Genomic DNA, 17,721 nt, shown 5'->3' with positions numbered 1-17,721 from the left:
GTTCCATTATAGAGAAGGACCTGTATATTTTAGAGTTTTTTTAATGAGATGATTTGGTTTTGGTATTTTGCACCTTACTTTAATTAATGAGTATGGCGTATTTTTTATATGTTAAGATAGTATCACGATATGAGGGACATTTCTTGATAAAAAAAAAATTTGCAAAGAAATAAACATTTTTTTAAAAGAAATCTATTCGACAGTTGAAAAATTGAGTGTTTAGCTAATGCTTGATTTGTTTCAAAGCAACTTTTTGTAAATAATAGTTGGGGTATGTATAATGTATTGGGTTGGGGTATGTATAATGTATTGGGTTGGGGTATGTATAATGTATTGGGTTGGGGTATGTATAATGTATTAGGTTGGGGTATGTATAATGTATAGGGTTGGGGTATGTATGTATAGGGTTGGGGTATGTATAATGTATAGGGTTGGGGTATGTATAATGTATTAGGTTGGGGTATGTATAATGTATTGGGTTGGGGTATGTATAATGTATTGGGTTGGGGTATGTATAATGTATAGGGTTGGGGTATGTATAATGTATAGGGTTGGGGTATGTATAATGTATTGGGTTGGGGTATGTATAATGTATTGGGTTGGGGTATGTATAAAGTATTCGGTTGGGGTATGTATGATGTATTGGGTTGGGGTATGTATAATGTATTGGGTTGGGGTATGTATAATGTATTGGGTTGGGGTATGTAATGTATTGGGTTGGGGTATGTATAATGTATTGGGTTGGGGTATGTATAATGTATTGGGTTGGGGTATGTATAATGTGTTGGGTTGGGGTATGTATATTGTATTGGGTTGGGGTATGTGTAATGTATTGGACTTGTTTAATCTATAATCTATTGGGTTTCGAATATGAATAGTGAATTGTGTTTGTCTAACGTATAATCTATTGGGTTTCGAATATAATAGTGAATTGTGTTTGTCTAACGTATAATCTATTGGGTTTCGAATATGAATAGTGAATTGTGTTTGTCTAACGTATAATCTATTGGGTTTCGAATATGAATAGTGAATTGTTTTTGTCTAACGTATAATCTATTGGGTTTCGAATATGAATAGTGAATTGTGTTTGTCTAACGTATAATCTATTGGGTTTCGAATATGAATAGTGAATTGTTTTTGTCTAACGTATAATCTATTGGGTTTAGAATATAGTTTATATTTGTTTAAAAATAGTAGAATTCCATCACTCACCTGAATATACCGTTCTCTGTAATTATATTTATTTTCCAGAATTCTGGTTTTTTTTTAAACAAAAAAGTACTATCCTATTTCTAGACCTAAAATAAGAAATAAAATGTTTCTAATTTTAGAGAAGTTTTTCTATCCTTTGTGTGTATCATCAGTATATAAATTAAAAGCATCGATTTCAAATTGTCCATCAATGTCTTAAATGCATGTCTTGTTATCGAGCAACCGTCTCTGCACGCCCAGATAAAGACATTTCAATCCTAACAAGAAATTAGGCATATGGGTGAATGTCAATAAACAAAATTTACGTCCTACTATACTGCTCTGTATCTTATTTACAGACAATTCTCACATGTTTGAACAAGAGCACACTTACAATTACCAATTGACGGTAGTTGCACTATATTCTGTATCTTCTACTTTATTCATTACTTGTATCCAGTGGCGGAGCAAAAGGGGGGGCAGCCGCCCATCCTCGCAGCCCCAAAAACAAGTTTTTCGGGCAAAAATCTTATAACTATGTAAAAGATTCGGGCAATCTCAGATATCTCGCCCTTCGCCCTCTCTCGGACGCAAACCTGGCTCCGCCACTGCTTGTATCTTCTTTTCCTAATCTTCTGATTTGCTCCATTTTTGTGGACATGGAAAGAAAATATTTGGATTGTGTACTTAAAATGAAATGAAATGAATGGAGTTTATGTGTACTTAAAGAAAAGTGAAATCCAAAATCAAACTCAATAAGAAAGTACGAAAATTTTATGTCGAATATATCGGGTGTCACACTCACACAAAATTGTCCCAACGTTCGACGTTTTTATTCTGGGACACTCGATATTATATGATAATATGTCAAATGAAAAGCCTTCAAATCGTCTAAATCTAAAACTCAAACAAAATGTTTCTGTGTTATTGATTTTAATCAACAAGAAATACAATGATCAGCTGAACTCGGGACATTTTTAGGAATTAAAACTAAATAGTGTGATTTTAAATTCTTAAAATAAATTATATCAACCTACCCGAAATTTAGATATTTCAAATTTTTGCTGAGATCCTAAAATTGAACACAGTGTGAATTCAATTTGAATTTGTTGAAACAATAGAATAGGTGAAAAGTGTTCACCTGAAGCCCACCTATAATATTGAAGATCTAATGTTAGAGATTGGTGTTCAGAAATCCAGTTTGATTCTAGTGTAACCGATTCTTCTAAATTCTGGTTTGGAAATACTGAACCTCTGATTGGTTTGTTTGAATAATCATCCAATCAGAATGAAAACATTTAGTGTACAGAGATTGATAACTGAAGCAATCAAACAGACTGTGAAGCCAGTGAAATAAATGGTGAAAATTGTTCAGATTAGAGTCTGAAAATGTTCAAGTCATATATAGGCCCCATTTCCAAACTAACTATTCACAACATGAATTTTATCCGAATCAAATTTTTAAATTATTCAATTACATAAACTGTTTCTTACTTTATTCAGTTGTTTTTTAGCCCCAAATTGAGATAAATGACACCAGTCGAGACTGAGATTAAAAATGCGACATAAATATATATGTGAATGCGCCCATGAGAGAAAAAATAGAATTGATATTGTGCATAATGATACGTATTTTGGGACAAAAATTTTTTCAGAAATAAAGTGGGGTACAGTGTACAAACCATTCTTCTATGGGAAGCATTAACCCCGTCCCCCTCTTACCTCACCCACTCTACCGAATACGTTGATTGCAATTCCAACAGCTATCACTCTTGTTTCACGGAAGTTTGTATATGCAACGATTTGATTGGATTGTATGATATCGAATACAGCCAATCAATTTGATTAAATGTCGAATTTGCACAATATCCCCTCATCATGGACACCATTCAAAATCTTGCCTGATAAAGTTGAAGGTGGGCGTTAGCCTGGTAATTAATTAAGCAGTAAGCCTACACAAGAAATGCGTGCGGTAAAAAAAAATTGTTTTGGGTTATTTCCCTTACAGCAATAAGCCATAGAGAATTACCTAGTATTATTACCCACTTGACATCTTGAAATACGAATCTGAATCCATATTTTAGAATAACTAAATAACTTTTTCTGATTCCAAGTTGATTTTATCTTTTGAATAAACTTAGTTATCTGAGATGTAATTTCTGAGAATTGTTAAAAGTAGTGAAATTCTTAGTTTATGTTGAAATTACCTTTTTTTCATAGGTATTATTGATTTTATTTTCCTCGGGCCTATCCATAAGGATAAATCCGACTTCCGGTAATTAATGCGCATGTGAGAAAATGGTCGCATGTGAGTTGTGGCACTGAATGTTACCGGCTTTTGTCTGTTTATAATAAAGTTCATTGAATAAATATCGCAAGTATGGCTGACGACAATAGTTTGGATGATTTCTTCGCCAAAAAGGACAAGAGTAAAAAGAAATCTAAGTCCAAAATGACTACCACAACAAGTGAATTATTGTCACAAATGGAAGAAAATCATGCAAAGAAGCAACGTCAAAAGAGAGAAAAGGAGACAGAAAAGCAGGCTGGATTATCAGATAGATTATCAGATGACTTAAAAGGCACGAAACAAAAGGTGATCACATAAGTCTAGCACAGGCTCCAATTCAACTATTCATTTTATTTTTAGATGGGGAAAATGAATTGAACTGTAAAGTATGGTAGCTTAGGCCTAATTGAAAGGGAAATTATATCCTAATGCATACTAAACTTTACATTGTGCTGATTACTACCTAACATTAAAGTCATCTGATCTTGTTTATGTTTAGAATTAGAGCCCGAAATACATGAATATCTGTGTCATTTAACACTTGAGTACTGACTACTGAGGGAATCAGGACAACTCATCCCAAAACAAACTCGGCCCACTTTTTTTTATCAAAAATATTTTTTTACTCGGACCAACAATTGTTAACCACTCTTTTACTTAAAAAATATTCATTATTTGGTCCAATTCCCTTAAAAGTGGGCAGAGATTGTTTTGGTCCGAGTTGTCTTGTATTGTGACATTACTTCTGAATTAAAGTACATGTTTCAACATTAGCTGAAGTCAGTTACATTGACAAAAGGCCTTGGTTGAAGAGTATTTTCCCCATCAGTTCTATTATCAGCTTCTTTTCAGTTCATATTCTTTTCTGTATGAGAACACTGGAGTTATTATAGTATTTATGAGGTTCAAATAATTTTTATTTTCACAGGAAAGTGAAGACTGGCAGGATTTTGAGGATGAACAGGAAAAAGATTATTCTGGTTTGCGTATTCAAACTTTACAGATAGGGTAAGTGACACATTATTTCAGACTGAAATTTACCTCCTTCGATAATCAATTTCCCAACAATAATTTTTTCATTTGGTTTGGTCAAAGATGGTGTAGAACTCACTTTCGTAATTTGTAGATGACAGGCCTATTTCAATGCCAACGAAAAATGATTAATCTGTAAAAATAGTAATCAGAAAGTAGTATAATCTAAAAGATTTTGTTATGTTGGCATTATCATGGTGTATATTATATATAGTAAAGAGGGAAATGAAGAGCAAGATGAAGAAGAAGAGGAAGAAAAAGAAGAAGTGGAAAGTGAAAGTAAAACAACCAGAGATTTAAGTCAAGGTCCATGGAAACAATCAACTCCTGCTCCGGCCCCTGGTTTGTTTCTTTTTATATTTTATCTTCATTCTAATAACCACACTGTGTATCCTTAATAACTCCAAGTTGAATGTGATTTGAAACATATGACATTAACACTATGGGAAACATCCATTCAAAAGGCTGTGCAGATATATATCAATATGGCAACTGATGGTGTCTAAAAGTTAATGTCATCCTTTCAACTGTTTAATTTAAGTGGTAAAATTCAATTCCACTTGGAGTATAGTGTAATGTCTATCACTAATCTGGTAGTAATATCCCATATCTTGTCTTAACTAAAAGAGCTTGTTTTCTGAATTTTACTGCATTTTGTTAAATACTTGACCAGATAATGATTGTGAGATAGTAAATATTTCTTTGTATTGTAAATTCTATGGATAACCTGTATAACATGGCAATTCACTTAGTATAATCTGATTAAATGATGTTAAATTGACTACTTTTGTCATGAAATTCATATCATTTAGTTGTAGTTCAAGAACCAGAAAAACCAAAAGATGAAACTCCCAAAACAACAGGGAAATATATACCTCCTAGTTTGAGGGGAGGGCCATCTAGTAGTGCTGCCAGTACACCTTCTAGAAGACCCATGGGTAAAAAATCTGCTCCAAATATAACCAGTGAAATGGACTTTCCTTCTTTAGGAGGGAATAAGGCACCTGTAGTACAAAATAAGTGAGTACTGGTATACTTAAAATTTCAGTGTGATAAGGGAGAGTTATGTGATTGCATTAGCTTTTGCATTAGTGTAACATCGTGGATGTGTATTAACTGTACATTGTATTGTGCATTGACTGAAATAAATCAAGCAATGCATAGGTTACTTGGATAAGACCATATTTATGGTAATTCACTTATTGTTTCTTTTGATTTTCAACTATCAGGTATTCTTTGTTATAATAATTACGCTTATATTTTTTATTTCAGCAGTGAATCTATAGAAAACCCAAATCAAAGAGGGAAATTAAATCTAACATTAGGAAATAAATTCTCAGCTTTACAAAACTGATTGTTATTGAAAGTGTGATAAAGAGAATACAAGGTTATATTATTGTACAAGTGATGGACAGTGCTATGGGTGAATCAAATGAGAATCTACTATATATTTTTATAGCAGTATCAGTGTCAAGATTGTTTTCTTCAAAATTTACCTGATTAATAAGGGCGTGCATAGACTTAAACTATCATGTCGTCGGAAATAAATAAATTATATTGATAATGAATGCCTTAATTTAAGTCACTGTCTACAAGTAAAATATAGCACTGAAAATGTTGCATTTTTGTCGAAATTAAGGTCTAAATTTTTTATCTAGAATGGCTCAAAGCCATTTATTAGGTGATAGGGGTTGAAACTGACACCAGGCAGACTTTCTGAAGCACTGGTCATTAGATGAAAATTGTTATTAACTTGAGGATTCCAACCCACAGCATATGGATACAAGGATAGTAGCCTTGATGTATTAATCTATACACGGTGAATTTTGTGCCAAATGAGTAATTTCTTCACTGTTTATGTAATGAAAATCAAAAGTAAATTTTTAATCAAGTATAGTACAAAGTGCATGTCATTTGAACTGTTATTATTATTTCAGACTTTGTGTCATGCCTTCTCAAGCTTTGAACTGACAAAAGTAAACTATTAAGAAAACCTTTCTAACAAATTCCTTAATGAAAAAGAGAATTATCATTTGTTGATGTACTATATCTGAATTCTCAACTCAATTTTTTTTCATTATTTGTTAAAGCTCTGTTATATTGGGTTGGTTTACAGGGTTTTGTTTGTCAGGAAGATATTTTTAATTAAGATACAACTGGAATCAAATTTAATTCATAGATATATTTCATTCAACACTTTTTTCAACAGAGGCAAGTATCAAGTTGACTATATTACTCAGTTAATCTTCCAGAAAATGTCGATCCCATGCTTTTATGCTTAGGTATTAACAGCTTCTTCTTAGACCTCAGAAATAGTTTTAATCATTTGGTATGAAGATCCTTGTTATTTTTTCTGTTTGCAATACTGGAAACAAGCCTGATATATTGACATGTTAAATTGACAATGGAAATAAGAATTTTTAGACAACACAGAGTTGCATTGTATTTTATCAACATTGTATTTGTGAAAAATAAGCACACTTAAATTTATTAAACAGAGGTACCAAGAGTTAACAACAATAGAAAGTGCTATTGTCTATATGTTAATTTATATTTCTTATTAATTCTGCCTTATTTTAGCACTAATTGTACAATCTCACTATCTGTAAATAAGAACTCTACTGAAACATTAAAATATCTTAAACTATCGTCTCCTAATTGTTTCATTCTGCTATTCTCTCTTATTAGTTCTGGGGTTAAATTGTTGGATTAGTAAAAACCACACAATTTTAGGCAAAATATTTATAGGCCCATTGAATCTGCTGGTGTGTAATTGTGTCCAGACATTAAATAAAATGATTTGAGTTTTTATGTCCTACTTTTCTGCACAATGTGGACTAAAGTATGGTGCCGTGTGGATGCCTTTTCCTTGTCAGCACTTTTTAAGTGCATCACTGACAAGGAAATAACCAGGTTGAAAAATCTGAAGGTATTATCTTGACCTATTTGGGTATTGAACCTTGGGCCGGTTAGGGAGAGCATCTCATGAGCATCCCATAAAGATTTTTGTTGTAAATTTGAGCTCCATAAAAATAAGTACCGTAGCAGATGTCAATGCTGAGACAGAATATGCTAATCTTTTCAGAATATCTCTTAGTTTAACTCTACAACAATTTCAGGGACTTGTTCGATTGGCAGTCTGGGACCTTTTGCTCAAGGGGAACAGCAGTCAAGCAGAAAAGATTTACTATAAAAATCAATTATTTATTATAAAATCACATGAGGTAGCTCATTGGAGAGCTTATAAAAATAGAATAAAGGCAATAATAAGTGTTACCTTAATAATTATATGATTTGATTCAATTCAAAAATGGTTTCAATACTTTCACTGTAATGAAAAAAATTACTACTATAATAGAAAAAAATAGGTTTTATACATACTTCAACATTCCTTCTCAAAATTGTTATTTGTTTTGTATGAAAACAAAATGTGTCTTTGTAAAAAACAAATATTGTGAATTTCAACACATCAAAATATTAATCCTTTCTCATAACCTTCTTGAGAACATGTCTGCCTCTTTGGCATTAAATTATTAACAATATCAAAGTGTCTATGTCCTAGTCTGCAATTTCAAAGGTTGATTATTACCAATCTAATATAATCTATTGTGTGGATACACAGGGATACACGAAACTAATGTGTTTAAGATACATCATTTTGCACTAAATAACCAGCTTGTTGATCTCTTGCGTACCTTTCTACATATGGTTGGCCTTTACTGCTACAATAACTTTCTAGATATGGTAAATCTAATAACACTGGTTTAAATGTCTTGAGAAAATAACACCAACAATTAAAAGTATTCGGTTTAGTCAATAATTCATCATTTTCATTTTTAATTAATTGGACTGGTGTTTCTAGTCTCTGGTAAAAGTTAGGATGTCCTTCAAAATCATCACAATGATCTAACATTTTCTTATCTACTTCATATACTTCTCCTTCTACATTCTACAATATCACAAAAACATGGTAAACATATTAAATTACAACAAGGCAAGTTTTAACAGTTAATGGCTATGAGCCTTGTTATCTAAACATTTGTCTCAAAAGCTGATATGTTTCCAATTTCAGTAATCCATAACACTTTCCAAAACTAAAATCTGATTTGTAGCTTTCTTATATCGGTACAAAAACAAACTAAGGAAGTTTACACTGTCATCATTTTAAAACTCTTTAATCAAAAAGATGGATTTAATAAATACTGTACTAAACACTTGATGTTAGAATTTGATGTGTCGTTAACAATTGCATCTTTAGTTTATTGAAGCTATACTACGTGTAATTGACAAATTATACATACATGGCCACTGTCTGGCTTCAGTAAGAGGAATGGTATGTTGTATTTGGAACCAATCACCAATGGGTATTTATTAATTGTTTTTGCTGAACCTTTAAATGTAGAGACTCCATTTTCTGGATTGAGCTGAGGATAATTAGGTTGTCCTCTTTTCAATGTACCATAAACGAACACCAGATTACTGTTTACTGTAGCTGTTGCCATGGTTAAATATACCCTGTTCAAATTCCTGATCATTAAATTCTGCAAGGGAAATTGATCAATTTTAATTTTTGCACAATTGTCTGTAAATCGAAGTTTGATTTTGTTTATTTACTTTAAAATAGAAAGACACTTTACTCCCAGGAATTTCAATCAAAAATGTCACAAATTTCAAAGTGATATATATGACCCTGTTATATTTTTATTATTATTTCAATTTTGTAGTTGATATTCAAATTCAGTTTAAAAATAAATCAGAAAGGAAATTTGTACTCTTCAAAGGCACAGTCAAATAGTCAGTATAAATTGATTTTTTTCATAATAAAACAGAGTCATAAAGATAAAACGCTTTTTTGTCACAAAATTATGTGGACATTTTCAAGACAATTTATATGAAACACAACAAAGTTTTAAAATTGATTTTTATGTGTTGTACTGAAAGGATTTGCTCACTTATATCAGTCAGCAACAGACAAAATTGTCTCAATCAACTTGTTGGTGGATTATAAGGTGAAAAGAAATATAGTCTTATTATAGTGTACCGTACTGACTTTACAGACTCCAATATTTGGCATAGATAAGAGAATTCTGCAATAATTAGAATGGTCGTGTTGCCTTTGAATGGTTTGAAATAACTTATTAAGTGGATAGATTAATTAAAGCCAAAGACGGAAAAGGCATACGAGTCACAACACCATCTTCTAATGCAGTGTCATGTCTGCAACAGATGGGCAATTTATAATCTGATCAGTCACATGTAATCTGACATGCAACTGGAAAACACTGAGATGCATCAGTGTCTGTATTATAATAAGAAGTTTTGCTATACTTAAAAAAAAATGTTTACACAGGAAACGTTACTTCCGTTTTAACATCATAGAGTGTCGCGTAAAATTGTTCACGGCACACCACGCTTTTACATTCTTACAACGGAGAACACCCATTTTTGCAAGGTCAGCTCTCTGTAGCGAAAAGGAACATTACTGTACAGAAAAAGCCTTGGTCAATTGTTGTGCTGGCACAATATATCGATGAATAGATGTATCGCAAAACGACATGATACACGTATCGTATAGGCCTAAATAAATAGTAGAATGGACTTTGAAACCCAAACACATGGTGTCAGTTTTTGCTGATCATATTTGGGCTTTTTTCTGTGATATATTTGTATATGAAAAATAAACGATAAGAAAGCTTTTTTATATTTTTGTATTTTTAAGTACAGTATACAATATATATGAGTGGAGAGTTGCATTTAGTAATGCTTTCGTATTTTTCGACCACCACCGCCCCCCACCCCCCATTCTCTCCACCCAATACCCCCCCCCCCCCTCCTCTCCACCCCCAACTTAATATTTATGAAGATTGGAGGGGCTGACGAGGATATGTTTCTTATCTTTCGAATGTCTCCATAACCGTGTGCTAAGACGATGTACATAATGATTCCTAGTCAAATCCAAAGAGAGTAGGCTAAGTATTATTCCAGCCAGGTGCAGACAAGTAGGACGTAAAACTCAGTTTCATTTATAGCCCAAAATACCATCACTATCAAGCTTATTACAAAATCTTAGTATCGAAATCTTCCAAACAGTTGAGTCCTCTGAAATCGAAATTGGTCGAAAAGTGAAAAGTCTGTAAAAGTCCGTCTAAAATGATATTTTGACTAACAAGTATTAATAGTAATCACAAGTAGATTTTGAGCCAACAGGAAAGCCCCTTGGCTTCGGAAAGGAGACAAAAGTGTCTTTTATAATCTTAAGAATCTTTGGTTTTGAAAGAGGAGGCGTCATTATGGGATGTAATTTGTGGAAACATTGCTGATCCTTTCTGCTTTCTGTATTGAGAAGATTGGTGGTTGTATTTGTTGATGGCATTGACCATGGTCTCTGCGGATTGTATCAGGTTATGTAAGAATCTGGTGCCTGAAATAATAATAAACAAAAAATAGTCTTCCTCATTCCCAATCCCAAATAAATATAAAACTGTATTGTTTTAGTACGACTTTTGTAATGTAAGTTCGTTTTTTTACAACAGTGATGCCATCTTAAGAATAGAGTGCGCACAGGGCACTCGCGTACAAATATGGATTTTGGAATCTAAATTATACACACCTATTTTATTCAAGGTTGATTTAGCTCGAGATAATTTCTTCAAAGCATGCTGTGGTTTATTAAGACGAGCTGAAAAACATAATTATTATACATAAAATACTTATATTTTGACATCATAAGAACTTGAGGAGTCCTATAAATAATATTTTGGTCTACATAATATGATGCTATCGCCAAGAAAATTATCACTTTAGATTTAGATTCTTAAAGCGTTAACTGTTTTGTGGACCAAAACTTTATTGAACTAATTTAGACAAAACAATACCTTTCTCCACGAGAGTCATTATACTTACCCAAGGCAATGGCTAAAAGAACCAAGGATTCGATTTGATATTTCAGACTTTTACATCTTTTTGAAGCTGCAAGTGACTTAGTTCCACAATCATTGGCGCTTTCATATTGTTTCAAAGATAGGAAACATTGTCCAAGATTTAAGAAAACCATTGCTACTTCACCATCAGATCGAGTTATCCTGGATTGCTCAGTCAACCTAAAAAATAAACAAGGCGGTTGAACAGGGTCTGTCCTTTGAAATTGGTCGCAGGTTGCAATAAGATTTAGAGGAATTCCCAATGTTGAGAAAGATTTCCATTTGCTGGATAGTGAGTTATTGAGATTTTAAATTAACTTAATGGAAAACAGTAAATTTAATGGAAAATAGTTGGACATGAAAACAACTTGTTTAATTTTATTTTCTAGGTATTATTATTCCAATATGAAAATGAAGCCAAATATAGAAATGGTGAAAAGTTCAGATTGTCGCGGTGTCAAAAGATTTTTAAAAACATAAAGATACCTACATTTCTAATGATTTACTGTATTCTCCTTTATGAGTAAAAACTCTACTTATATTACCTAATATATATAACCGCAATTCTCTTCTGAAAGTAAAATCAGACACGTATGTATCAAACTTTTAGCCATGATAGTTTCCTTTGCATTAAAAGGATAATTTAAATAAACACCAAATTGATTGGTCATGCGAACAACTCACCATTAGCTAGCCTAAATTTCGTTTGTGCATGCAAGTCAAAGGATAAAAAAAACATGCAATTTGGAAAATTTCAATTAAATATATCTTACAATGTTCCTGAGCCTTCTAAAGCCTTTTGGTAATTATCAACAGCTTTCTCACAATAGCCTAATTTAAACATTAGATCACCCTTGATATTGTACAGTTTGACTTCATATTCAACCTTCTTCTCTAATATATCACTGTGAATATTCTTCAAACATTGTAAACATTCTTCAATTCGTTCTTCACACGATTCAAAATATTCTTTCTCAAAATCTGGAAATATGAAAATGAGCTTCAGAAAGTCAGTATTCTTGGGCATGATTGAATCCGGATTGTCTTGAATGTACGTCAGAATGAACGAGGTCTTGAATGATCCAGTCTTGTAATGGGATTATCATACCCATATCATGTCATACACAGTTTGCTGAAATTTGTTCTTTTGAATGGTGATTGTGATTTGGATTGTAATTACAATCAGCGCATAGATTCATCGAGATGGTTTCAAATAAATCTTCACAGAGCAGTTTGTCTATTCACCATATGTATGTGTATGCCTACCCTTTTGAATATCTTGAAGAGCTTTTTTGAAATATTGTTCAACTTGGATATTTCGTTCTTTCTGGGCATTAGCTAAGTCATCACCATTGAGGGACAATTGATTATCAGAAGATATCTTTGAATTATCTTCGATTTTAACAGTTAGGCGATCAGCTCGTATTGGGGGAGGTGGTAGTCTTGGAGAAGGTTGATATGTTTTAAATTCAAACTGAATAACTGATTCGGGTGCTTTTTCTTCTTTCTTCTTCTCGCGACTGTATAGTGACGTATTAGATCTCCGTGTACTCCGCGACATCTCGGTGTTTATAGAAGCAATGCTCCCTTTAAAATTGCTTTGGTATTTTGGCTTTTTCTTCATGACTACTGGTGGAAGAGGACCAAGGTTGTCCCAGAATTCAGTACGATTCTGAAGAAATCTTACACCAGTTTCTGCCAATGTACCAATATTTAAATCTGTTATAACCTTACTCTCCTTATCTTAAATAAAAAGGTTAGCGTTAATCTTACCCATCATGTATAAAATTCTTGTATGGGTTAGGCAGAGTGATGTTCATTGTTTTCGATTGCGTGCTGTAAATGTGGTAACAAGACTTGAGAAAAGGCAACAAATCTGATATCCAAACCAAATACCAGTGTTCCTGGAAATAATGCCCACGATTTGATTAAACTTGAGAGGCAGGTTGATACCTTTTGCCTTATCCAATACCAGATGTCTTTTTATAACCATTGTCGACAGAATGGTGGGCATTGTGGAACTGGATGTATCAACTCACTAAGATTGAAATGTGTTTCAGAAGAATGAGTATGACCTGACTAGGGGTAGTAACGTGTATAGAGACACAGCCTGGAGAAACACGTTGAAACTTTGCATACCACTTTAACCAGTGATTGTTATTCCATAAAGCTATGTCTATATATCGTACAATTGCTAAATGCCAATTAAAGAATTGCATAGTGTAGTTCTTACCAACATTTTGTTTTAACTGATGTAAGTATCTAATATCAGTGTATAGTTCTCCCAAAACTTTCTTCATATTAGGATTATAAAGATTAACTGGTCTGACGGTCCTGACGTCATCTAAATACTCAGTCGTCTGTGTGATATCGGGGACGTTTGCCTTCTTGTTGATCCGAACCAAGGTTGCTGCGGCTGTGGACAGTTTTGCTGATACTGGTCTGATCTTTAATACAGGGACCTTTCCATAAAAGGGCCTGAAGGTGGTTTGAGTAGAGGTAGCCATGCCAATTCAATCTTACTGAAATTATCAAATATTCATTTTTCTCACTTTTATACCAGAGATATCTGAAAATTTCGCATTTACATAGCATTACATCTGAGCCTAAGGTTACGTGATTAAGTTCGTCAACCCTGAATTCACAATAAACTTTACATTTTACAGATAACTTGTGGACTTCATCTATCAATTTTGTCCCTGCTAAAAACCTTACCTTAAACCCAAGTATGTTCTTTTTATCAGAAAACAAATTCATGATATTCACAAAAAGCGAGAAACACATTCACAAAACTAACAAAAACAAGTCATACCATGTTTCCAGACGAAAATATATGATTAACCTTGTCTCAGTAAAACCCAGTGGATAATAATGAGATTAAACTTAATCTGCAGATTAACGATTATAGTTATTGATCGAATAAAATCTACAAACTGATCAAGATCTCCGCACATGGTTGTCTATGTTAACTTAAACACCGCCTCGCTTGCATTCTCTTCATTACTCGTTACCTATGATATAGGCATGAACAAAACATCTATGCACGACAACTGATTTTTACAGGCCCACATAAAATATTGAGTCTATACTGTTGTCATATAACAAAAACACAAGACAATATTATGGAATATAACACAACCTTATTAAAGAAGTGTGTTATATTCCATAATATTGTCTTGTGTTTTTGTTATATGTGCTCCTCGCTTCTATATGTCGTTCAAATCTTATACTGTTGTCATCCATGATCAGAAGATGTTAGTTTTATAGAAGCCGAAGCACCTTCTGACTTTACAGTTCCAATGAATAGATTCATGTGATTTTACCTTTTGTATCAGGTCATTCACTTTGACCTTACAACATATTTCCATATGCAAAAATTAAAATCGTCCTAAGTTAATGAAACTTTACTTTATTACATTCAGTCAGCCTAAACATTTTCTTTATTACACATCTTCAGTTGTAAATGGACAATGTTGGTCGTTTTCATCACATTAAATTGGGGTTCAAAATATATTGGTATGATAGACGGGTCTGTGTGAATAATAAATTAAACAAGTGTTTTGGAGAGAGAAAAATCCATTATGTGAGTCCATACATAGTTGGTTTGTAAATGGTACAAAATGTGACTTCAACACCCTAATCTGAACAAAGTTCACTATTCATTTCAGAGTCTGTTTGGTTGCTTCAAATATCAAACCTAGTATTAAGTTTTAATTCAAAATATTTAAGCAAACCAATCAGAGTTTAGTATTTCAATCCAGAATATAGCAGAATCGGTCTCCATGAGAATCAAACAGGCTTTCTGAGTACTAATCTCTAATATTCGATCGTTAATACTATAGGTGGGCTACAGGTGAATACTTTTCACCTATTCTATTGTTTCAACAAATTCAAATCTTTTCCCTTAACCGCACAGGATGTTCAAACTGCCATTAAGGATATCAGCAAAAATTTGAAATAAAAAATAAGAAACTTTTGGGGTAGGTGTTAATGATTAAGTTGAATATATTTTAATTCAAATCCTAATATTTTCATTTCTGACAATTTCTCTAGACCAGTTGAGTATTATGTTCTTTTGTTAATAAACTTCAACCGAACCAATTGAGTATTTGGGGGTAGATTTATTTTATTTTTATTTGATATCAAATATTCACATTTCCCTTATTATCCACTGCATGACTTTATTAGTCATTAATAAGCAGGGGAGTTGGATGCTTAATTTCAATTGTAAGTACACAATCCAAATATTTTCTTTCCAAATCAACTCAAATGGAACGAAACAAAAAATATACGAAGAAGATACAGCTGATTCTTCAAGTAATGAGAAAATACAGTAGATACACAGAATATGGAACATAGGTCATCAATTAGAAATTGTAAGTGTGCTCTTATATTGATTATACAGAGGGACATGAAACTTCATTTCATTTTTCCACTAAGGTAGAAAACAATGTGACATAAACTGTGTTGGGTTTTCATTTTCGACATTGTTGGAGAAGTGGAAATTGAAGCTTTTCATTTCCTGATATTCATACAAAGGCCAGAAGACGTCTTTACAATAAGATGTCAATACAATTTATTTCTTGTATTTCATTTTAGGTTTAGAATTCCATTTGTTGTAACCTGTAACAGTTAGCTGAAAGCAGATATTGACTTAACATCTAACCAACTGTTTCTAACCTAGATGTAACCTGTAACAGTTAGCTGAAAGCAGATATTAACTTAACATCTAACCAACTGTTTCTAACCTAGATCTATTGGACGGTATCAAAGATAATCTGACAAAACATTTGACTGTTCTCAGATTGTAAACCCAGAATTCCAAATGTTAAATTCAAGGTTAGTGGTGTGAATTTGAATTATTTTCAAACAATTATAAACTATAATAACCCAATAAAATACGAAATATTTTCAGTTTAAAAGTCAAGCATCTTAATTGTAGGATCAAGTGAGCAGAAAAGGATGACATTCTTTCAGTAATGATTATAAAATTTCAGGAAAAGGAAACCAGTATGCCAATATACACTGCCATAGAACTATACACTGCAATCATATCTTCGCATAGAATTTGTCACGGTGTATAAAGTGTCATGAAAAACTAACAATATAGATTAATACAGTAGTCAAACATAGTATTAAATAAATGATTTCTTAATTTTGAAGATATATTTACTTAAAATGTTGATAATGATTAGTAACTCCTGTTTAATTATGACCAGGGTTGAAAGAAAACCTAATTGATTTGAACACCAAATTGCCCTTTTCTGGTTGTATTTCTGTAGAATTATTATGGGAATGAAGCCAGAAGTGTTTTGTGATTTAAGAAAGCTAAACCTTTCTAAGGGGGTTTTGTGATGCAAGAAAGCTAAATTGTTCTGGGATGGTTTTACGTTTAACAAGAAAGCTTAACTGTTCTCAGATGGTTTTGTTAAACAAGAAAGCTAATCTTTTCTGGGACGGTTTTGTTAAGCAAGAAAGCTAAAAAAAGCTAAACATTTTTGGGATGGTTTTGTGAAACAAGAAAGCTAAAAGAAAGCTAAACTTGTCTGGAATGGTTTTGTGTTACAAGAAAGATAAACTTTTCTGGAATTGTGTGGTGTTCCAAGAAAGATAAACTTTTCTGATTGTAGGATGCCTAATTGATATCATAAATAAACCAAGTACTAGAAACAAATCGAGTAAGCCTACTAACGATCCAAACCGCAAATCGAAACCCGAAATCCAAAACCACATTTTGACGAAACGTTGGTAGCAGATAATGAACTTTTCACATGATGAAGTATATCAACCACAAGTGAGTAAGTATTTCATAATGAAAAACACCCGTTATAGCTGCCCAACAAACAGTTCAAATAGGAACGCACCAACAAAAGAAATAGCGACTTGACGAATCTAAAAAGTTCAAAGGACGTAACCCCAATACATTTCCCCAAAGACAGGACAAAGACCAGTAATTCAATATCAACATCCGCTTGACTGTCACTGCACACAAACCGACTATTTTTAGATTTCGTGGAAGGGAGGGTTTGATTCTCCCAAATGTACAGGCCTAGGGTGGAGCAGACACTTTATTTAGAAATTAGGATTAAGGGTCTTGATATTGGGTGTTCTTATTCTGATCTGAAATTAGAAAAAATAACTCGCCCGATGGGCGAGAAGTATAGTATCTGTACTGATTGTTTTTAGTTTACTATGAACAATATTATCATTTAAGTTCTTATTTTTTGAATATGCAACTATCATTTTCTGCTTATAGACATGGGGGAATTTCTCTTGAAGGCTCTTATA

At 32.8% G+C, this 17,721-nt stretch overlaps 4 protein-coding genes across 4 annotated transcripts; 1 reads left to right on the top strand and 3 right to left on the bottom strand.

Annotated features, from left to right (window-relative positions):
* Positions 1-223: 223 nt before the first annotated feature.
* On the bottom strand, positions 224-721 carry LOTGIDRAFT_124069 (hypothetical protein; the record flags this gene model as incomplete). Its single annotated transcript, XM_009061016.1, has 1 exon — positions 224-721. A coding segment is annotated over one exon (498 nt), but the record flags the coding sequence as incomplete, so codon positions are not given.
* A 2,850-nt stretch (positions 722-3,571) lies between these two features.
* On the top strand, positions 3,572-5,867 carry LOTGIDRAFT_164509 (hypothetical protein; the record flags this gene model as incomplete). Its single annotated transcript, XM_009061015.1, has 5 exons — positions 3,572-3,787; positions 4,410-4,489; positions 4,728-4,855; positions 5,332-5,533; positions 5,786-5,867. 5 exons carry the CDS (start codon positions 3,572-3,574, stop codon positions 5,865-5,867), a joined length of 708 nt encoding a protein of 235 aa, XP_009059263.1.
* Positions 5,868-8,156: 2,289 nt separating this feature from the next.
* Positions 8,157-9,015, bottom strand: LOTGIDRAFT_124020 (hypothetical protein; the record flags this gene model as incomplete). Its single annotated transcript, XM_009061014.1, has 2 exons — positions 8,157-8,462; positions 8,815-9,015. The coding sequence occupies 2 exons, from the start codon at positions 9,013-9,015 to the stop codon at positions 8,157-8,159; spliced, it is 507 nt and encodes a 168-aa protein (XP_009059262.1).
* Positions 9,016-10,767: 1,752 nt separating this feature from the next.
* On the bottom strand, positions 10,768-13,940 carry LOTGIDRAFT_164507 (hypothetical protein; the record flags this gene model as incomplete). The annotated part of the gene is made up of 7 exons (XM_009061013.1): positions 10,768-10,934; positions 11,124-11,192; positions 11,417-11,613; positions 11,924-12,004; positions 12,207-12,414; positions 12,700-13,176; positions 13,667-13,940. 7 exons carry the CDS (start codon positions 13,938-13,940, stop codon positions 10,768-10,770), a joined length of 1,473 nt encoding a protein of 490 aa, XP_009059261.1.
* Between the last annotated feature and the right edge of the window lie 3,781 nt (positions 13,941-17,721).

This window comes from Lottia gigantea (assembly GCF_000327385.1).
Source record: "Lottia gigantea unplaced genomic scaffold LOTGIsca_45, whole genome shotgun sequence".
Lineage (NCBI taxonomy): Eukaryota > Metazoa > Mollusca > Gastropoda > Lottiidae > Lottia > Lottia gigantea.
The sequence above is the reverse complement of the archived record's forward strand: the minus strand, read 5'-3'. Positions and strand labels throughout refer to the sequence as shown.